The sequence below is a fragment of the Watersipora subatra genome, chromosome 7 (assembly GCF_963576615.1).
Source record: "Watersipora subatra chromosome 7, tzWatSuba1.1, whole genome shotgun sequence".
Lineage (NCBI taxonomy): Eukaryota > Metazoa > Bryozoa > Gymnolaemata > Cheilostomatida > Watersiporidae > Watersipora > Watersipora subatra.
Window position 1 is genome coordinate 43,354,517 of NC_088714.1, and position 23,771 is coordinate 43,378,287.

At 37.5% G+C, this 23,771-nt stretch overlaps 3 protein-coding genes across 3 annotated transcripts; 1 reads left to right on the forward strand and 2 right to left on the reverse strand.

Moving 5' to 3' along the window:
• LOC137400785 (uncharacterized) lies at positions 1 to 747 on the reverse strand. Its single transcript, XM_068087121.1, has one exon. It carries the CDS (start codon positions 745 to 747, stop codon positions 1 to 3), a length of 747 nt encoding a protein of 248 aa, XP_067943222.1.
• A 6,736-nt stretch (positions 748 to 7,483) lies between these two features.
• Positions 7,484 to 14,127, forward strand: LOC137400324 (uncharacterized). Its single transcript, XM_068086655.1, has 6 exons — positions 7,484 to 7,642; positions 8,267 to 8,455; positions 8,963 to 9,141; positions 9,583 to 9,749; positions 12,029 to 12,161; positions 13,631 to 14,127. Exons 1-6 carry the CDS (start codon positions 7,522 to 7,524, stop codon positions 13,775 to 13,777), a joined length of 936 nt encoding a protein of 311 aa, XP_067942756.1. The 5' UTR covers positions 7,484 to 7,521; the 3' UTR covers positions 13,778 to 14,127.
• Positions 14,128 to 15,375: 1,248 nt separating this feature from the next.
• Positions 15,376 to 16,146, reverse strand: LOC137400786 (uncharacterized). The gene has a single exon (XM_068087122.1). The coding sequence runs from the start codon at positions 16,144 to 16,146 to the stop codon at positions 15,376 to 15,378; it is 771 nt and encodes a 256-aa protein (XP_067943223.1).
• Positions 16,147 to 23,771: the final 7,625 nt, after the last annotated feature.

The following is a 23,771-nucleotide window of genomic DNA, read 5'->3' on the forward strand; positions in this document are numbered from 1 at the left end:
TTAAAGAAGTTTTAGCGTTTCTAAATCGTCTTCAGAGTTTATAGGGATGGCATCCGAGTCAGGAGTTTTACGCAGATATATTCTTTGATTAGATGTCCACACATATTTATAGTTGTATTCCACTTTAAATTGCCGGGTTTTCCAGAAAAGTGTGCTTTGAGCACGACTCAATACTTCATTGATATAGATCCTTCCTGTTTCTTTGAAACCAAGTGCTGAGAGGGATTGAATGTTTTTTCGATATTGCTGGAAGAACTCATTGCGCTGATTGGTTTGGGTGAACTTTATGATGATGCGCTTGCTTTGTCTAATGCGGTATATCTTGTCGATGGTGGTAGGTAATTTATCAGATTTTAAGGAACTTAGCAATTTCTGATAAGCAAGGTTCAGATTTTCCGATTTATCATATGGAATCCCATTTAACTCGACACACTTTGCTCTTTCAGCATACTCTGCTGCTTCAATTCGAGACTCTAAGCCTTCCAGTTTACCGATTTTAGATTCTATTTCTACTATGGATTTGGATAAATCTCTCTGCTTGAGTTGAATGCCCTCATTTTCTTGATGAACGTGATTGAGAGACTTTTCAAAATCGGACTGTTTGCTCTCAATTAAATTGAGACGAAATTCGATATTACCAAGCTTAGTAAGAATTAGGTTTAATTTTTCGTCAATGTCGATAAGCTTTGGACCGGCTTCCTGATCACTATTCTCTGTCGATTTAGCTGCTCCCTTTTTAGGTCCCATATCGGAAAGTGTACTAGGCACTTACCCGATTCGAGGGTGGCTCATAGAGATATCACCACCCTCGCTTCCTCCACTTGCAGTACAGAATATCCAAGAATAATATAATCAGCAATCCAATTGAAGCAGAATGCTAAGTAAAGTAGTTGCTGTGATAAAGTTTAGCTATTTAACATAAAGCTGTGAGAGAGTGGAAAAAAGCACAACCTCTCTCTACGAAAGCCAACTGCTCATGACTCGTGACTCATGACATGAGATGTTGAATTTATGGTAACAAATCTTTGACTCATAACTTTGTTTACATTCCTAAGAAGAGCATCAAGCAACAATGAGCAGTTAATGCTTAACTTAACAGTTGTGTACAATAATTTTATTATTTATTGTACTCTGATAAGAGACTTCAAAATTAATTATTTTGCGCGCTCCTACATTTTCTAAAATTTTTTGCATTTGTCATTTGCCTCACTTTATGAGTTGGTTGTGCAGTTTAGCTGAAATTCATCTTCATACTTGATTTCATGTTGCATCTTTGAAAAAGTTTTATAGCACCATCACAATGCACCACCTTAAAGGATGTTTTAAACTGCTGAGTCTTTGCTAGCTGGCTAGCTTTTTATCATAATTGTCTACTCGCAACTTTTCACAGAATCACCCAAAAATTTCCTATTTGGCAGTTGTTGGACATGTTTGTTTGTTTGCTTTATTTCATCAATAATATATGAATATATACAAAAGAAATGACAACTAGACAACGAGCATCCAGAGAAGGTGATGATGAGGTCATGTGCACGATAGCAAAAGCTAATATTTAGCGCGGACCTAGGTGGCAGATTACAGGCAAAAATTAATTAAACATTATAGTTAATAAATTATCCCAATAACCGTGCCCTTAACCTCCTCTTAAAACCTAACATGTTTTGTATGTAATAGAGGTAGGCAGAGTGTTCCATAAAACAGCTTCTTGATAAATTGTTCTTTTGTGACCAGCAGCGGAAGATGATTTAAATAGAGGTAAGTTGAATTTAGAATTTCGAGTGAAATAGTGCTGTGAGAGATGAGAATACTGATGAGATGTACTTATATCTTTATCAAGTTTAGTTATTGTAGGCTATCTGTAGTAAATATACATGCTCAAAGTTAGTCAAATGATGCAATTCAACGTTGTATGTGAAATTTGGGTTTTTAACTAATTATATTGTATGCTTCAGGCAAGTGTCAGAATTGCCGAGTTGGCACAGCGGGTGACAGATGTGAGTCATGTGACAGCCATGTGACAGGTACAGACTGTTCCGAATGCGAGGATGGTTACTGGGGCTTGACAGCTTTAGGGCAGTGTATTGGTAAGTTGACAGGACAAACTGTCAAGCTTATAAATCAAGTTAGAAGATTTTTTGGTAAATTATTAATGAACTTTTTTTCATTTTTTAACGTTTACCATTATTACGCTTTAAACGGTATGTTGAATCGTACATGTAACCCAGTAATCAGCTGGAGAATGGCATCAAAACCCTCTGTTTTGTTCATTTTTAGAATGTTCCTGCAATACAATTGGCGCTCTGAATGGAACGTGTGACGAGCACAATGGCCGGTGCCATTGTAAACAGAATGTAGAAGGATGGAAGTGTGAAGTCTGTCAATTAGGGTTTGGAATGATGAGCGGCGATGGTTGTGAAGGTAAGTGAGGATCACTTTCTAGACAGCATTTCATTTTATGTTTTTAAGTGTAATTGGCTGGGTGTTTGCACTGCTGGTCAGACAAGACCTCGTATTAATCTGCATAGCTTAATATTAACCTTAATAAATATTGCTTTTCTGATATTTGTGGATTAACTACAAACTATAAAATCTAAATCTTTGTTTGCGTAATACTGAAATATAAACGGCTATAATCCTGTTAAAAGCTCTGCTGATTTGTAAAATGTATCAAAACATGGCACCAGTTGCATAAGATGACAGGCAGTGATTGTAACTGGGACAGTAGAGCGACAGCTTTAGCATGAACTAAACTGATCAAAGATACTCTATAAATAATAATTAATTGGTAACAACTGTCTATGAAGGCATTGGATATGGATACTCCATAAGTAATAATTAATTGATAACAACTGTCTATGAAGGCATTGGATATGGATACTCTATAAATAATAATTAATTGGTAACAACTGTCTATGAAGGCATTGGCTATGGATACTCCATAAATAATAATTAATTGGTAACAACTGTCTATGAAGGCATTGGATATGGATACTCTATAAATAATAATTAATTGGTAACAACTGTCTATGAAGGCATTGGATATGGATACTCTATAAATAATAATTAATTGGTAACAACTGTCTATGAAGGCATTGGATATGGATACTCTATAAATAATAATTAATTGGTAACAACTGTCTTTGAAGGCATTGGATATGGATACTCCATAAATAATAATTAATTGATAACAACTGTCTATGAAGGCATTGGATATGGATACTCCATAAATAATAATTAATTGGTAACAACTGTCTATGAAGGCATTGGATATGGATACTCTATAAATAATAATTAATTGATAACAACTGTCTATGAAGGCATTGGATATGGATACTCCATAAATAATAATTAATTGATGACAACTGTCTATGAAGGCATCGGATATGGAAGACTGATACTTGCATTGCATCTGGAATAATTGTTTTACTATTGTATAAGTGGTATGTTTTACTATTGTATAAGTGGTATGTTTTACTATTGTATAAGTGGTATGTTTTACTATTTTCTAAGTGTTATGTTTTACTATTTTATAAGTGGTATGTTTCACTATTTTATAAGTGGTATGTTTTACTATTTTATAAGTGGTATGTTTTACTATTTTATAAGTGGTATGTTTCACTATTTTATAAGTGGTATGTTTCACTATTTTATAAGTGGTATGTTTTACTATTTTATAAGTGGTATGTTTTACTATTTTATAAGTGGTATGTTTTACTATTGTATAAGTGGTATGTTTTACTATTTTATAAGTGGTATGTTTCACTATTTTATAAGTGGTATGTTTTACTATTGTATAAGTGGTATGTTTTACCATTTTATAAGTGGTATGTTTCACTATTGTATAAGTGGAATGTTTTACTATTGCTTATGTGGTATGTTTAACTTTTGCACATGTGGTAGGTTCACTATTACACACGTGGTAGGTTTACTCTTACACATGTGGTAAGTCCACTAGTACACATGTGGTATGTTTCACTATTACACATGTGGTATGTTTTACTATTACACATGTGGTATGTTTCACTGTTGCATAAGTGGCATGCTGCTTTTACATCGCTTTTAACACATGTGTATACCTTGTTTAGGGCTTATGGCAATAAATTTATCACACACTTCTTCAGGTGTGTGATAGGTTAAGCCAACAATGAGCTTAGGGAACACTATAAATTATAACATTATAAATAAATAAGTGTGATTCCATTTTAGCCCTAAATACGGATATATCTTTGGAGTTTTTTATGCATTTGTTCCTCGTCATATTAATATTATATTAATATATTAATATTCATTTTAATGCAATGTGTTGGATTTAATACAATTTTATTCTGTTTCAGCCTGCTCTAATTGCTACACTCTAGCAGGGAGTAAAATTTACCGACTGGAGATTTCAGTTGAGAAGCTTTATTCTATTCACTCCGCTGTTATAGCTGCACAACCCAGCGAGTTTAACATTACCTTCAGTCATCTACTTCAAGCTTTAACTTCGGAGTTATCTACTTTTGCTTCTAAGGTGTGGCATATGCATGCACTACATAGTTGAGGGTTGATGTAGATATTAAAAAAATCATGCAAATATTCTAATAGTTATGTGCTCAAATGGATTGGTAAATATTTGACTTGGTAAATATTAGTTGATTGGTGAATATTAGTACTTGTACTATCATAGTTAGGAGTAGGGGTAGACATAGTAACGATACACATGTGGTATGTCACATTTAGCTGGTTGATTGTTATTCTCTACTTAGGCTAGGAGAATGCTATGAATCGTGAACATTAGCTCTATATCATACTTTCTCTGGTGAAGGCTTGTACTTACCATAATTTTGCATTTCCAAATGGTCATATAGCTATGAGACTAGAAGGAATGGTTTACTGCTCAACTCGTTGACTCCTATCTTTTAGTTAGTTCCTAGTAATTATTATATATCTAAACACTTCTATCAATCTAGATAGTTCTATCTGACGTTTATATAACTCTATTTACGTCAAGTCTGGCGATGATCAGGATTGTTTTTCATTTTCAACGCAAATTCTTTCATGACAAAAATTCTTGGGCGGGTTCACTGAGGACAATTGTACATAACGCATGCGAAGACAGATTCTTGAGTTTCTGAGGTAGATTGTGGCACATTTATACAAGAAATGAAAGTTCTTAGGTTGCCAGTTCATCATAGCGTAACTTAAAGTAGACCTATTTTTACACATTCAAAAAGCCTGAGTGAGTGTCGGCTCTTATAACACTTCCCTCATGAAAGAATTTGTTAACAAGATTATTATTATGCTTTATGACTTTATTATACTCAAGATTAGTACATGACTTTGGAATGTGATTGAGTGGTGCAAGTGGCAGTGCGTCGGTCTAGTGCTTTGAACTTCACGAGTTCAACACTCATAAAAAGTGACCTTTTATGAAACGCTTTAATCGCCACTCATGTCATTTTTTCAGTGCAACAGTTTTAAGATTACAAGATTAGCGTCTTATAATTTAGTACATTATGTGGCTGCGAGCAACTCATCTTACGACTTATTCTATTAGTTTGATTTGCATGTCTCGTTGCTCTATAACTTGTATTAAGAGTATCTCATGTGGTTCTTGATATTCTACAATCCGTGATATTTTTCAAGTGAATCAGAGCTCTCTGTGAAATTCATAGCAGCATTCAAAAGTTGTATTTATAATAAATATCATAGTTTTATTTACGCATAAAATATGTCGTTTCCTATCAACTGATTGCTTGGTGCATTGCCTTGATGCCCAACTTCAAACCCTTAACAATCCTGATATGTGCAGATCATTTCTGTTGCCAGGATGAAATTAGTCTCTCCAAGTTTATTTCAATCATAAGCTCGCCTTTGCAAGTAATGTTCATAGCCTCTGCTCATGTTGAACTTGGATGTGTTTAGCCTTCAGTCGCCAACTATGTATGATCTTTCAATTCCAGTTGTTCGGCTGGCTGCATGACGTCCGTAATATTATCAGAAGCTGTTCTCTCATTATATTTTTAGCTTCTTTCCCTGGCTGAGGAGACACCCGACTTCGCTGACAGACTCTCAGATCTAGAGAGGCTCGTTATCAACGCATCTACTTCTTATATTACAAGGATTTTGAATGACTGGAACAGCTCTCTTGTTTTAGCTAACCATACACTCACCCAGTATGACTCACTTGCCGGTTGGCTTGGAGAGCGCTTGCATAATGATTCCAACCAACTAAAAGGTGGTCTTGAGTTATTTTAACATCTAAACGGGTGCATGTCTGTGGCACTGACAAAAACTTGTCAGATTATACTGTTATAGTTAAGATCTTGCCAGGAAGTCAACAGCAGCTCGCACTTTGGTATATTTTTTCGAAGCATGAAGCGGAAACTCTGGACAGGCATTTGTGTACAAAATCGCAAATTGAAAGATATGTTTGTGAACGTTTGTCGATTGCCGATCACGTTTCCTCAAAACAACAGTTTTTAAACTGCGTATCATGTTAAGTGTCAAACTTGGAGTTATCTTACATTTTTGTAGATTTAGAATTTGATTTGGCCAATCAAAGTCTTCATTTGCAAGAAAAGAAGTTGATGTCTATTGAAGCTGTTTTCAACACTTCCCAGCTTGAGACAAAAAAGATGGAGGAAGACTGGAATAAATTGAGACAAATCCAATTGAACATCGGTAAGTTGTTCGCATAAAAATGTTAAAAGCTGGACCTGTTAGGTTTACGCAGTTTTCTGGGAATGTAACTGGAGGCAAGACCAAATTAGCTTCAACTATTTTGATTTTCTTTGCATATCTCACAGAAAATCCCATTCGCTAAACAATTTCTACCATTTCTACTAGATTAGCATTTTAATTTCATCAATTATTTAGACAGGAAGCTCTTCATGATGAATATTATGAAAGTCAATTTGACGGAGTCTTTAGACATCATCGACAGTATTCAAATAAATACGACTGCCATATTTGCTGTCTTGGAGTCAGACACACTTCAGGTCAGTAGGATAATACTGGCTATGATCTAGGGAGGGTTGGATGAGTAGGTTGTGCCAAGGGCACCTTTATTTTTGAAGATTAACAGTAAATGACCTTTGACATACCTGCTCACGCAGTTGTTTTCCATACACCTAATTGTCAGTGAAAAACTTTAAACAGTAAACCCTCTGCCTCTATAATACTGTTTGGATCAGTTTTTATTTGCTATTTAAAACTGTGCTTAGGACTTATTAGAGAACTCGCCATTTGTAAAAACAACAGTTGGGCCGTGCGTTATGTTTGGTTTAAAAGCTGGCTTATTCCAGTTTTAGTTCTGATATGAAGTGATAATTCATACTTCCTCAAGCCAAGTATGAGTAGGCTTACAGACGTGCTCACATCAACTCCTAGCTCAAAGCAATGCTATCATGACTCTTATTACGCATTGCATTCCTGTAGATGGATGACAGACTTCAAACATTCATACAGCGTATTGAGAGCATGGAAACTGCGATTAAAAATATCAACCAATCATTAACAGCATACTTGAATGACAAACCAATGAGAGATCTGAGCGAGCTGATCAATGAAACTTTCAACCTGAGATATCAATCAGATATCTTGGCTAATCTGACAAATTCTAATAAAGGCAGCCTCATTGAGCTTTCTGACCAATACACAGGTAAACTAGCATGTGATAACAGTGTGCATTCAATATGTAAGTGTCCACATTTCCTGTCTATGTCATAGAGTATTCTTATGTTTACCCATGGCATAGAATATCCACATGTCTATCCATGTCATAGAATATTCACATATCTATTTATGTCATGGAATATCCACATGTCTATCCATGTCATAGAATACTCACATGTCTATCTATGTCATAAAATATTCACATGTCTATCTATGTCATAGAATATTCACATGTCTATCCATGTCATAAAATGTTCACATGTCTATTCAAGTTATAGAATATTCACATTTCAATTCTATGTTATATAAGTCAGGCTTAGTAATGTGTTTAGATTGGCTGGAGGTTATCCATGAGCTGTATGTAAATACCGAGATTAGCATATTTAGATTCAGACTTTTCTAGCATAGAGTATCTATAATTATTTACTCTGAAATGCGCAACTTCAAATGCGAAGAATAGGTCTCCTATACCATGATACGTCAGTTTGTCAAAATGTTTCTAGTTGAACTCAATGCTATGCAGCCTGTTGACTTATTTAGCACTGGTGAATTGCTGACAAAGCTTTGGGCTCATCAACTCTATCTTTCTGACTATTGGTGATCTTTGCAGTTTACGCGAGGGCAACAGAGCAGATGTACAATGACACAGATGCACTCGAGATGAAAATACAAGATCACCTGTCTGTCATAGAGCTATTTTACAGAGAGAGTCTGGCAGCTGTTAGCGTTATGGAGGATGCTGACAAGATGGTGGCTGATCTGGTGAAGCTGGCTGATCGCTTACAGGCCGGGCTTGCAGGTATTTTCACTGGCAGACCTAGCAGTTGTGTTCACTGATAAGGCTAGTGTGTATGTCCATCGACCTGGCTGGTTAGCAGGTATGTTTACGGGCTAAGCTAGCAGGCAGGTGCATTTTTTAGGAAGGCTTGCAGGTATGTTTACTAAAAAGGATAACAGGTGTGCTCACTGACGATGTTTGCATGTGTGCTCACTGACAAGGCTCTTAGGTGTGCACAATGGCAAGTCTAGCAGGTCTGCTCACTAGCAAGGCTAGTAGGTGTACTCACTGGCAAGGCTAGCAGGTGTGCTCACTGGCAAGGCTAGCAGGTGTGCTCACTGGCAAGGCGAGCAGGTGTGCTCGCTGGCAAGGCTAGCAGGTGTGTTCACTGCCTAAGAGGCGCTGATAATTTTTAGATTATACATAACAGATGTATGAATTTGGTTAAACAGATATTGCAAAGGAGTTCTGTTAGCATTAAAATTAATACACATTAACGGCACACAACAATTTATGTTTAATTTGTAGAGGTGGGCGATGACATCACAACATTTCTCAATGTAATAGCTACAGTGAGAAATGTCAGTCTTTTGCTAGCCAGGTATGCTGATGATATCAGTAATACCACAGGGAAAGCTCACGGGCAAGCAGCACAGTTGTATGTGGATAGCGATGAACTCTATTATGAGATACTGTCTAAATTGGAGGTCAGTATTTTTATGGCTTGTAAATGCCTGTAGTGTGTGAACCCAAAGATGAAATAATTTTTTTGCAAATTTTCTTTTAGATGGCATTGCAAGTGCAACATCTTAAGGCAGTAGAGCTTTGCTAAGGATAGAGGCATTGTCTACAAAGAATAAAAAAGGAGCATTTAACAGTGTATCAGTGCAGCTAGTACATGGGACAAAGTTGATTTTCAGAATAAACTTTGTCTTATCATAGGAACATTGTGTTGCATAAAGCCAAACCATTCTCAGACAAAGCTATATGAAACACTCAATATGAAAGGATACACTGTGCGTTGCTTTTAAACATGATATTTTTGCTAACAACTTAGCGCATTGAATTTGTCCCATATTTTGTCATTTCAAATTTGTTTATATTTAGAGCCTTAGTTTCTCATGACTCTGTTGTTATTCCCAATGTAGTTTCTGAAGGAGATAGATGAGGGAATGAAAGAACTCAGGGAGCAGGCTGATCTCCTTCCCATCGAGTTCTACTCTTCAATTTTGGCTCAAGCTTTGGAAAATTTGACATCACTGCACAACGCTGGCTGTCTAGTACCCAGGGAGATATTCGATTCACTAAGACAAAGGTCTGTTGAACTTCCAATAATTTGTTCTATCATTCTTTCTACAGTGTCAACCAATTTTATTGCTTTGAATATTATTAAATGTTGCATTTAAATTTCTACTGATGGAATTACCTTTATTGTTTTCATATACGAAAGTCTATGACTAATGCTATGGCGGCAGAATATTTTAGTTCTTGCTAGTCATATCTATACTACAGATCTTACATACTCCGATGTATGCATTGTATAGAGATCACTCTATGACTATTGCTTGCCATCCAGCAGAAATAGCTCTATGACAAATCTACATTTTGTAAATGTCAGTGTTTGTTTGTCTGTCTGTCCGTGTATGGTTATAGCGACAAAGCTATAGGACTGAAAAATCTATTTTTCCTTTGGAATTGAGCTCGCAACCTCCAGCTCTGCAGATGGATGTGCTATCCATTACACAGCATGTTCAACTGACCATACTATGGAATAATTGTGCACATCATACTTATTACACCTGCCAATCTTTAATCCCAAATGATTGAAAGGGGTTTAAAATGTTGCCAAATGATTAAAAGATTAAAATGATATGCTTCAGCTGGCACAACTGAATATCAAAATTGTGTGAGAGATCATGACGCGATATTTTTACTTATCGCTGGGTTCAGAGGGATGGACACGGCTCTGGGTTCAGAGGGATGGACATGGCTCTGGGTTCAGAGGGATGGACATGGCTCTGGGTTCAGAGGGATGGACATGGCTCTGGGTTCAGAGGGATGGACATGGCTCTGGGTTCAGAGGGATGGACATGGCTCTGGGTTCAGAGGGATGGACATGGCTCTGGGTTCAGAGGGATGGACATGGCTCTGGGTTCAGAGGGATGGACATGGCTCTGGGTTCAGAGGGATGGACACGGCTCTGGGTTCAGAGGGATGGACATGGCTCTGGGTTCAGAGGGATGGACACGGCTCTGGGTTCAGAGGGATGGACATGGCTCTGGGTTCAGAGGGATGGACTCGGCTCTGGGTTCAGAGGGATGGACATGGCTCTGGGTTCAGAGGGATGGACACGGCTCTGGGTTCAGAGGGATGGACATGGCTCTGGGTTCAGAGGGATGGACATGGCTCTGGGTTCAGAGGGATGGACACGGCTCTGGGTTCAGAGGGATGGACACGGCTCTGGGTTCAGAGGGATGGACACGGCTCTGGGTTCAGAGGGATGGACATGGCTCTGGGTTCAGAGGGATGGACACGGCTCTGGGTTCAGAGGGATGGACATGGCTCTGGGTTCAGAGGGATGGACATGGCTCTGGGTTCAGAGGGATGGACATGGCTCTGGGTTCAGAGGGATGGACACGGCTCTGGGTTCAGAGGGATGGACATGGCTCTGGGTTCAGAGGGATGGACACAGCTCTGGGTTCAGAGGGATGGACATGGCTCTGGGTTCAGAGGGATGGACACGGCTCTGGGTTCAGAGGGATGGACATGGCTCTGGGTTCAGAGGGATGGACACGGCTCTGGGTTCAGAGGGATGGACACGGCTCTGGGTTCAGAGGGATGGACACGGCTCTGGGTTCAGAGGGATGGACATGGCTCTGGGTTCAGAGGGATGGACATGGCTCTGGGTTCAGAGGGATGGACACGGCTCTGGGTTCAGAGGGATGGACACGGCTCTTAGTATAAAAAAGATTTAAACTAGCTTAAGTTACTCAAACTCATTGGGTAAAGAAACTTAGTCGATCAAAAGTAAATTGTTTATGCGTAAACCTGTTTTTAATCCTTTCAACGTCGAGATTTCAGCTAGTGTTAGCTCTACTACAGAGGTAATGCCATGACTTCGTTAGCAGTACCGCAGAGGTAGTTTAGTAACTAGTATTAGTAATATGATGAGATAACTCTATGACTAGTATTAGTAACATGATGAGATAACTCTATGACTCTGCTAGCCATTTCGTAGTGATGATTCAATGGTGATCAGTATGAATATCATAGCTGCTTTTCTCTGAGAACAGGGCATGTTTGATAGAACTTAAGTTTACAATGGAATCATGGAGGTAATTGTTTGTTACATTCTTCACTGCTTTATCTTTTATCTAAAATGACTTTTTTATTCCTACCATAATCATTATGGTAAGGAGGAGAGAATAGGTGAGTTGCTTTCACCGTTCAAAAACATAGTAATTAGAGAACACAACCCAATCCAGCATTGTTTTTTTGATGATGTTTTTCTCAGTTCTGTGATTTTTCAGAGATGTCAACGTGTGTTACACCATCTACTTCAGCCTAATATACTGTGTTCTATTGGATGTTTAGGTATACAGTCTACGAACAGGAAGTGACTTTACAAAATGAGCAGGTAATCGTCATACAAACACAAATGGCTCAAGTGGAAGCATTGTTGGAAGAGCTGGAGTCAGTAGATCATCAAGTTGCTCATCAGCTAGAAGTAAGCTATGAAGTAATTGCCTGTGGTTGCAGACCTATGGTTTGCTTTAGTTGGTCATAGTTGAAAGACAAAACCCTCTGCCATGCTGTAAAAATAATGGGGACACAAGCTGTTGATGAGATCATGTGACATGTAAATGAGTAAGAGGTCATTTGCATTGCTAGCACATAGCCAATAGGTACAGGTGTCACGTTTAACTGAACATGTCAGTCATCAGGAAAAACTGTTGCATCTTTGATTGGCTAAAATTGTGGTTTGGTTCAGATTTTATTTGTCTCAGTGCAAGTTATTTTTACTCGAGATTTGTCTTCAACGGATAACACAAGCAACTTAAATAGCGGGCAAATTTATTCTCAGCTTTGATAGATGTGTGAATGTTGGTAGTGTCAATTATAGATGGTTATAAATTCATGAAAAATTTCAAGGTAATATTTAGTTGATTAGATTTATTGAAAACTATAAATCCTCTTTTTGTTTAGCTCTTTTCATGAACCTAGATTTATCTGCCATTTGCAACTGGCTGATTCTATTTATTGTTAGATAATGTTGACTCGATATAAGTAGTCGTTTTAGATAACCTTGACTCCAAACAAGTTGTCATTGATAGTTAACCTTGACTCGACATAAGTAGTCATTTTAGATAACCTTGATTCCAAATAAAGTTGTCATTGATAGTTAACCTTGACTCGATGTAAGTAGTCATTTTAGATAACCTTGACTCCAAACAAGTTGTCATTGATAGTTAACCTTGACTCGACATAAGTAGTCATTTTAGATAACCTTGATTCCAAATAAAGTTGTCATTGATAGTTAATCTTGACTTCATATTGGAGTTCAAGTAAATACACTCACCCTATTAATACCACAACTTGTTGAGGATTCATATTAAACAATTAATAAGCCAATAATGTTTATAAAGATCATTAATATAACATTGATCTCGCATCCATATTAAGGCTGGTTTCATCGGCAAATATTTTTGTCTATTCTGTACATCATCTACTCAATAACTATGTGTTTCATTAGTGTGTATAATCATTAGTCAGCAGTCTAGATGATAGTGTAGGTGAAGACTATTGTTGCTACAGTTGGCAGCCTAGATCATGGTGTAGGCGGAGACTATTATTACTACAGTAGACAACTTAGATCATGGTGTAGGTAGAGACTACTGTTTTTACAGTGGACAACCTAGATCATGGTGTAGGCGGAGACTATTATTACTACAGTAGACAACCTAGATCATGGTGTAGGTGGAGACTACTGTTATTACAGTGGACAGTCTAGACTCTAGATCATGGTGGAGGTGGAGACAATTGTTGTATAGTAGAATATATTATTGGCACCATATTCTCCTGTCGTATATACATGTACGGTTATATGCGTTTAATATTTAAAGTTTACAAACACTTGAAAATTCAAAGTTGAGTAAGTTGGTATTTAAATGTTAAAGATGTACTTATACCCTTCAGGTGGAGTTTGCTGGGCTGACCGAAGAGGAACAGAAGTTGGATGCTGCCATAAGTTTTCTGCGGTTCTTGCTTCAGTTGCAGCAGCAAGCTATTGTTGCTGCCACACAAAATCTTCACTCTGTGCAACAAAGGCTTGATGATCTCTAGTTCACATTGTTTTAGCTTATTGGAATAATGGGGAAAAAGACCATTCCCATCCATTAAGGCTTGCAAGTTAGGCTATTCATGTTTATGCAAAGTGCTAATATGAAATAAGACCACGTGCTATGCTTTCCATTTTGCCATATAGCATGTTTTTCTCAGGTACTATCTGGTTTCGTGTATTTTCCGGTATCTATCATAAATATTATTAATATATTATTTGTTTATTCTGATTTACAGTCAATTATAAATTAGAATGAATCATCAAAAAGGCTGTAGTACATTTTACTATTGCTACAGCCATAATAAACAAGATTGTCTTCTCCAGGTTTTTTGTTGATTTTTCAAATGTTCAAGTCCTCAAACTATCTTACATGATTCTTGTAATATAAGTATTTATAAGAGTCTTACATTTTAAATAAATTATATGTTTCAAGCGTTGGTGTTATTTTACTGCTTTTTAATGCAATCTATAAGTAAACACCAGCTAGTAACAATAGTTGGCAATACTGCTTAAAAAATTATTTATATTTAGCTATTTGATACACAAGTTTAGTTGCTAAATTTTACATTGTATCGAGTGTTTTGAACTAAGATATGTATTTGTAAGGCTGTCGATTGATTTACAGGACTCTCATAGATTTTGGTGTTCATAGTGAATAATTCGGAGATCAATCGTAACACCTGATTAACAGCTAGAGGAGTTTAGCTAGATGACTACAGTATTTAATTCAGCGGTTTGTAGCATTTTCGGTGTTAATCACGTTGTTTTATAGACAAACCGCAATACTCTCGGCTGTGAAAGCACTCTTCATTTCCTGTTAACTTATAAAACCTTGTTGTCCAACTTTCCGTCAGATGCAACGCTTAAAAAATGCTATCATTACGATGGTACTTTATCGTAGGTACTAATCACATACCAACAAAATTTATCATGCCGGGATGCTGACTAGTTGGCCAAAAAATCCATACTACCATGCTGTAGAGGGGTGCAAGTGTTATAGGTTGTTCCATAGTATGATGCTGTAGAGGGGTACAAGTGTTATAGGTTTAGTGTATCAAGACTTCTGGTGGCTGGCTAATTCAAGACTGTTTTATTTTTACATTACAAGCAATATATATGTGTATGCAAGTCATCAATGATTCACCATAGTGACGATTTCAGGTGCAAAGACAACAGCACCAAGAAACAAACATATTGCCACATTATTGCAATTGTTGACAGTATGATTCAGGTGGCATGCTTATGACCCTGATACACTACATCCCTTACCAATTTTACAAAATTGAAAGCTTACGTAATAAGGTACATAAGCTACAAAAGAGGATATGACAATCTTTGACAATTCAATAAACATATAAACATATTCCTTCCTTTTCTTCCAAAAACAAAAATATTCACATGAAACAAATGCAAGATCGGTTGAGAAGTTCACACAGTACTAACTCAAATTCTGGCTGGACTAAACTAGAAGCACTACACACAGTAGATAGCAGAGAGACATCACACACAGTGAATGGCTGAATAACGTCACATTTCAAAATTGAGCAAACAGTGCTGACTGGCTAACTGACTAGTAGATTTACTGGCTAAGCTGACTGACTTAAAACAGGGAATCGTCGTCCTCGTAGTCAAATAATTTCTGTGCCTTCTCAACAGCTCTGATGTTATTCTTTGGGCAGGCAGGGGCTTTTGCTAAATGACCGTTGCCCCCACATTTAAAACATGTGCGCCCTTTTGCTGGGCACTTGTGGTTAATCCGTTGCTCTAAACCACAATCACCACAGATTGCTTGTCCCTTGCTGAAACAATTCCTGTTGACTGCATTCATTTCAGATTTCACATCTGGAAGTGTAATCTGCTCTATAGCGACCTTGGCATTTGCTTCTTGTAATAACACAGTAATATCAGTTAGCTTTGATTCCTCAAGTGCGATCAGCTTTGACCTCAGCATTGTGTCCCGCATGCCACGTAGAAATTGTTCCACTAGGTTGACGTCCAGACTACTGGCAAACTCACATTGGCAAGCTGTCCTTTTCAAGCGGCTGACATATTCATTGAGATTCTCACCCGAATTCTGTCTCATCTCTCTGAATGAAAGTCGTTCCACCAGCCAGTGCTTTGACGTACCAAAGTGCTTGCATACAAGGTCAACTAGGCCACTGTATGTCAAATCCTTAGGCTTCTGTGGGGCTGCCAGATCTCGTATTGTATCGTATTGATAGCCTTTCAAGCCCATGAGCAGCATGTGCTGACGAGAGTCTCCCGTAACCTTGTTCACAGCAAAATATATCTCCAACCGCTCCAAATATGACTCAACACTCGTAGAGTTGTCAAATTCTGGCAAATTAGCCATGGCTTTATTATCTGGCATCCTCGTGGCCAATTTAGTGTATCAAGACTTCTGGTGGCTGGCTAATTCAAGACTGTTTTATTTTTACATTACAAGCAATATATATGTGTATGCAAGTCATCGATGATTCACCATAGTGACGATTTCAGGTGCAAAGACAACAGCACCAAGAAACAAACATATTGCCACATTATTGCAATTGTTGACAGTATGATTCAGGTGGCATGCTTATGACCCTGATACACTACAATAGGTTGTTCCATACTATGATGCTGTAGAGGGGTACATGTGTTATAGGTTGTTCCATAGTATGATGCTGTAGAGGGGTACAAGTGTTATAGGTTGTTCCATACTATGATGCTGTAGAGGGGTACAAGTTTTATAGGTTGTTCCATACTATGATGCTGTAGAGGGGTACAAGTGTTGTAGGTTGTTCATGTGGTCATAAAATAGGTTTAACACATGCGAACATTCTATTAAGGTATATTAGCAATGGCATTGAAACCACATTAGCACATGCCATTTTCTGATGACATCAAAAGATTTGCTGCTCTTGGCCACCGCAGATGAGCACTCACAATTGTCTAGTTGATGACATCAAACACACCATTGTCTGGTTGATGATTGCAAACACGCCTTTGTCTAGCTGGCGACATCAGATACACCATTATCTAGTTGAAGACAGCAAACACATCAGTGTCTAGTTGATGGCTGCAAACACACAATTGTCTAGTTGGTGACTGCAAACACACATTTGTCGAATTGATGACAGCAAACACGCCATTGTCTAGTTGATGACAGCAAACACACCCTTGACTAGTTGATGACAGCAAACGCATAATTGTCCAATTGACGACAGCAAACACACAGCTGTCTAATTGAAAAATACCAATCTGGAAACAAAAGTAACCTTAACCTATTTCAACACTCCGTTTAGTTATAACACTCTGCACCTTTTAGAGCGTAGAGCAACTGTTAGCAGTAGGCCTGACCACTTATCCATTATACAATATACATGTACAGTATATATAATATAAAAGTATACACAGTACAACATAAATAATTCATTCCAGGAAGGTTTATGTAATAGAGACTATGTTATAGGGTTTATGCTTATGATGTAGATAACGATAGAGACGACTCTGACCAAGGTTTGGTCAAGGAGAGAAGACCCCGAGATAGTGGGCGGATTTTTCTGTTGGTTAAGTGAATTTTGATTACGAGCTCAAAGGAAATTGTGATGATCATAGCATATCACCTGTTGTTAACTACTTTTTGTTTTAAATACTGGTTACATTAACCACTTCTTGCTTACATTCTACGCTAACCGCTATTCATACTGTTATAGCTGAAAATCATGTTTTTGAAATAGCTGTATATTAGCAATGTTCCCACAAACGTAAATGTCAAGAGATTAGTTAATAGTTAGGAAACTTAGCAGTTACAATACATTCCTACAGCATATATTATCTCCCACTAACGGAAACAAGTATGCATCAACAACCATTGTTTACATGCTGCATACGTGTACAATATTCTTACCATTTGATTGTTGAGTTGGGAATTACTTACTCAGTCCATAGCAACACTATAGTAGGAACACAACTCCTATTCAGTCTATCCATTTATATAGAAGTAGCTTTATAGTTATATTCATTCCATGTCTAGCAACTAAGGAAGCAACATCATTTAATTGTATACTAATAGTTGATCGATCAACATGTATATTATATCATAATATCTTACGTCTAGACTTCTAATATAACCCCAACCCAGTCTTTAGAGGGTTGGTTGGAGGTGTACGTACAGTAGTGTATACATGAGGCATCGTTACATGAACTATAGCATTGGATTAGCCTTGTTGTAGAACCGTAACCTGACCATCACTAGACTACCTCCCACCTATCGGCATCGACACTCACATAGACGGTGAATAACACTATAGCACCAGCTAACCAAAGTCCTCTGCACCTAACGACAAACACAACTGGAGTGAAGACTATCCGTATATAAGGAGATTTGGACTCATACTAATAGTGAAGGTAGATAGCTCATTTACAACAAAATAAGCTACAACATTTGGTGGAGGCGCCGGACCTTCTCCAGCTCGTTGCCAAGCTATTGGCAAGCCGTTTGCTTGCCTGGTGGAGTACACGCCCCTATCTAATTCTCGCTGAGCATTCTTTGTCGATTGTGGCGAGGCTGTTGCGTGCGAGGACGCACATTTTTTTGTTTGCCGGGAGAGTACAGGTTAGTGTTTCATATTGTATTGTCTGTCTTTGACAGCAAATATGGCTACAGTCTGTAATGACTACCAACATTTGTTTTCATGCAGAAATAGTGGGTACTATGTTAGACCATTCTCTTTTGAGCCAACAGATAATTGGTATCAAACAAAATTGGAATTTCTCACAAGTGCTAATGCTTTGTTTCTTTCTGATCATCAAAGGGTTTTCTGCTTTTACCATTGTTTAGTTGGTCTAGCAAAAACTTTCTACATCGAAGTTCTCAAACAGTTGTCAAATAGGACATTTGAAAATCTCATAATTGCACTTGACCAAAAGTTCAATTTCTACCATCCTCTTAGAACAGCCAATCTGGCAAAACTTTGTCTAGAAAAAAATGAATCAGTAGGAGAATTTGGCTTGAGAGTAGAATTTGAGGTAAGAGATTTGTATTACTTGCCCACCGTAGTACAGGATCAACTCATTTTTGACACCATAATGTCAGGAGTTCCCGAGCCAATGCAGCAGTTTGTATTGGATAGTACGTTAGGACAAAGAGCCCCATTGGATTACATGAGTTTAATCCAATTTTGTAAAATGTATGAACAAATAAAGTTTTTTGTGCATTATGACCCCGACAATGCAGCTATGAAAAATGTAGAGAAGTGTAAACAATGTCACAAAGTCATTCTACTCATGCACATTCAATGCCCACAGGCCCATGCTTATGATTTGACCCTTCAGAATGAGCAGTGGGAAGTTTGTAAGAATGTAGTGGCAGAAGAACATATACAATGTGAAGAATTGTTTGTTGCCCAACCAGTAGACTGTGGTCTGCCTTCACAGGCAGAAGTAAGCATATTTCAGGCACCGCTAATGGAAAGTGGTGACAGCTTGGCTCTAAAGATTTACACTGCCGTTGAAAGTCCTACACAATCTGTCTATAGCAGTGACATAGCTGAACGGTTGCCCATGGCAACCGCATCAAAGTTGAGTGGGGAAATAGAATCTTGTGTGCATCTGCACCAACAGTTCGATTGTGATCAAAAATCGCTATCCATTAATCAGGAGTTTAATGACAGAATGAATCTTGCACTTCCCAAAACTTCTGACATTGATCTGATGAATTACGGCATTCAATTGGTAGCTACTTCCTTTCTTCTGGCAGTATATGAATGTATATCTCTCAATTTAATGACCCATGACTCTTCCCTTGATACCTCAATAGATCACAATAAAGATCTAGTTGAATACGGTTTGGAATCTGATTTACAGCACGATGACAATGTGTTTGAAAAACACAACCCAACAGATGCTGATGAGGGTTATTGTTCAGAATAATTCTGTTTTGCCTTTTGTTTTTTTTCTCTCTACAATTTACAGTGTATGTCCACACTTGAAGAAGTGGATAAAACCTTTTTTTTTAAAACTGGGTCCAGATGATATTGATTAAACTATTTTTGGCTAAAATAGGATGTGCATCGTTGCACAAAGATTTTATATTTTGTTTTAATAACAAACATGGCCATTAATTTTATGGAAATAAGTAGAGGTGGAATAACCTACAAGATATTTTATCTTTTAAAGTGATCACTTTTGGCAAGCTTTTGATGTCACATCAATCCACTATTTTTTCAAACAGGTGGCGTACTAGTCGCCAACCATTTAAAGGAATTGAGCTCATAATGTTGACACCATGGACAAACATAAATCCTGATCAGGTACTGCAGTGAAACAACATAACTTTTTACGTGTACACGAACTCTACTTTAATGACTACACAGACATTCACACTTTTGAATTTGGGGCTGTAGAGTGACTACCACAGCCATAGACCCACATACACGCGCAAGCGCAACACGGGCGCCTAGCGAATGTGATTGAAGCTTGAAAGTGTGTGTCAGGGTATGATGTGTGAAGTTAATGGAAGGAATGCTCTGTAATTAGTGTATTACACAACTAATAGTACCCATTTATGACTAATTAGTCTACAACCCAGTTATATATAGATCCCATGGCTATTAAATTTACTTTTAATTGTCTATGCATGAAATGTTAAACATTGTTTCATTACAGGAATTGCAGGTTAGGTACAAACGATCGATCGGGATCTGATGAATGGCCAAAAGAAACAAACTTTGACGCAATCGTTACGTTACGAAGCCCGTGTCACTAAAACTCGTAGTAGTACATCTTCATGTACTAGTGCTAGCTGAAGCACCGAAAACAAACAGTTTCGTTCTTATTTACGTTCACTACAATTATTTATTATTACATGTTGTTTCGAGTGATATTTATTACATGGTAGCTGCTACAAGATCGGGTTGTAAACCCTTGTGCCCACAGAGGCAACAATTGCGCATGAGCTTTTTCAGGGCCATGACGCACCAATGGCCATCAGATATTTGGTTAAGGGACAAATGAATCTCAAGCTTGAGAGATTGAGAAGCCTACAACAGTGTTGCAGAGCAGTAAAATAAATGTTTTGGAAAGCTGGAGATCTCTCAGTAAATGTCATAGAGACAGCTGAAAACTTAACTTATAATTGTGACAGAGACTCAGTTTAAAAGTACTGAGGCCTGCTTTTACTCTCCAGGGATTGACATCTGGAAATAGATGTTCGTGAGTTGGTAGTTGCGTTGGAGTATCAATAGCTCACCACAGAGATCTAGGGTTCACTGTTCAATACAAAACTCAGATCTCATGTCAGTTTTTCGAAGCGCAGAAAGTATTTTGATTCAAACTTTTTGTTTACCTATACCCCTATTGGTAATTGACAAGACATAGTTTTTTTATGCATCCCAATAGCTCACATATTTTATCTTTATGACCACATAATATAAAAGTGACAAATTACACAGCTGGGTGACACACGTCTGTCGAGACAATTGAAAAATTTTATGCAAATTATTCAAATCTATGTAGAAAATTTCTATTTATGAAACTAGGGTGAAGGCATCCAATTGCAGCATCAGCTGCATCGTTAAAACCTAACAGTCATTTAAAGCACGTTTAGCAGTAAAGGAGAGGTTCAGAATTAAATGCAGGAAAATTGAGTCAGGTGTCTGTAAAAGACCAGGTGTCTGTAAAAGGAATGTTATTAACTTGCTCAATAAATTACATTCGTGCCAGTGTGGCAGTGTTATCATAAAATCTCCTAACAACCTAATCAGTATTAAGGCTAAAGCTTTTCATGTGCTTATACTAACGCATTTTCATGCTTCATGTTGCTTATGAAAGGGAATACACCATTCCATGTTCGGAAACCAGTTTGGTTTTGGGTACTGCTAAAAAGAAAAAAAAACAACTCTTTATCAGTTGTTTGAACTTGAGGGATATTGTGTATTTGTCTTATGTTAATCTTCCATTAAATTTCCAGTCCATCCATTGTGATGTAACTTGGTAAGTGATGTATTGCTTTAATGCATTAAACGCCGTTTGTTTCACTTCAAGAAGCCCATGCATTTCCTTCCATAAATTAGGCGTTTGAAATTTAGATGACTCTAAGTCTATGAATTTACATAATATCCATTAAAGCTATGGTTACGTAGCAATTAGACTATCAATTGTATTATAATCTTCAAGCACAGTGCATGCCCCATTTAGTTAGCATAGTTTTGATGATTGGATATGCTTCCACAACGTGACGCATCCTCTTTAATTTATGTTGTACCAGCTACACCCAGTGTACTCTAGTTTTAGACAACCTTTCATGTAATAGCATATGTAAGTAACTATAACTGTAGCTAAAACCGCCGCTAGTCCAAGAGATAATTTGTGTGATTCTACAAGAGTAGAATTTTTATTGACCGGGTGGATGTTATAGCTGAAAATCATGTTTTTGAAATAGCTGTATATTAGCAATGTTCCCACAAACGTAAATGTCAAGAGATTAGTTAATAGTTAGGAAACTTAGCAGTTACAATACATTCCTACAGCATATATTATCTCCCACTAACGGAAACAAGTATGCATCAACAACCATTGTTTACATGCTGCATACGTGTACAATATTCTTACCATTTGATTGTTGAGCTGGGAATTACTTACTCAGTTCATAGCAACACTATAGTAGGAACACAACTCCTATTCAGTCTATCCATTTATATAGAAGTAGCTTTATAGTTATATTTATTCCATGTCTAGCAACTAAGGAAGCAACATCATTTAATTGTATACTAATAGTTGATCGATCAACATGTATATTATATCATAATATCTTACGTCTAGACTTCTAATATAACCCCAACCCAGTCTTTAGAGGGTTGGTTGGAGGTGTACGTACAGTAGTGTATACATGAGGCATCGTTACATGAACTATAGCATTGGATTAGCCTTGTTGTAGAACCGTAACCTGACCATCACTAGACTACCTCCCACCTATCGGCATCGACACTCACATAGACGGTGAATAACACTATAGCACCAGCTAACCAGAGTCCTCTGCACCTAACGACAAACACAACTGGAGTAAAGACTATCCGTATATAAGGAGATTTGAACTCATACTAATAGTGAAGGTAGATACCTCATTTACAACAAAATAAGCTACAACAATACTGCTGATTACTGTATAGCTGTCAAAGTAATTAGCTGTGGTTGACGATGTCGATGTTTTTGACTGATTTGTACGGCGTTTACTGGATCTTGTAAGTCAGTATCTGTTTTGCAAGTGTGAATAAAATGAGTGTGTTGTTAGAGATTGCTGTACAACTTGACAACATAACATTATCGCTAATAATTTATTAGTTTGACTGTAACCTACCAGCGTGTTAGCGACTCTATTTATTCTTACTCGTATACAATTTTGTACTCGGTTCTATCACCTGGAACGGGTAAAATATATGTATATAGGGAGCGCTCTCGGTAAGAGAGTAGAGCAATAGTCGAAGCTCTTCGACTAATGGAATTTCCTTCGGACTAAAAACGAACAAAAACCACACTCAGTCTCTTACATTTATGCAACATTTATTACAATCTAGATTGTGCCATAGTAAAATACTGACCAAATACTTTACAGTACGTATAACATAAACTTTGAGTTCACCTTAGGGCAAAAGCAGATTACTGCAGGGACAGAGTAACCAATTAGCGGTTGTGGGTTCACGGCCAGCAAGCCACAAAACCGAATCTCATCGACTCGCTAAATCAAGAAATCCTAACACGTGTAAAAATATTTTTATTCTCTTCTAGTTCCGGCATTGCCGCAGACGAACGTATATAATCTAGTTATTAGTTCGCTCAACGATCACGCTCATATCACTCACACATACTGACATCATCGAAGCTAAGCAGCTCATACATATACAACGGAAATAATCCGTTAGTAGGATATAAAATAATATTAACGTTATAGGATTTTACGCTGTACCAATGATATAAACTTATCATCGGTTTATATGACACTAGCTGCATTACCCG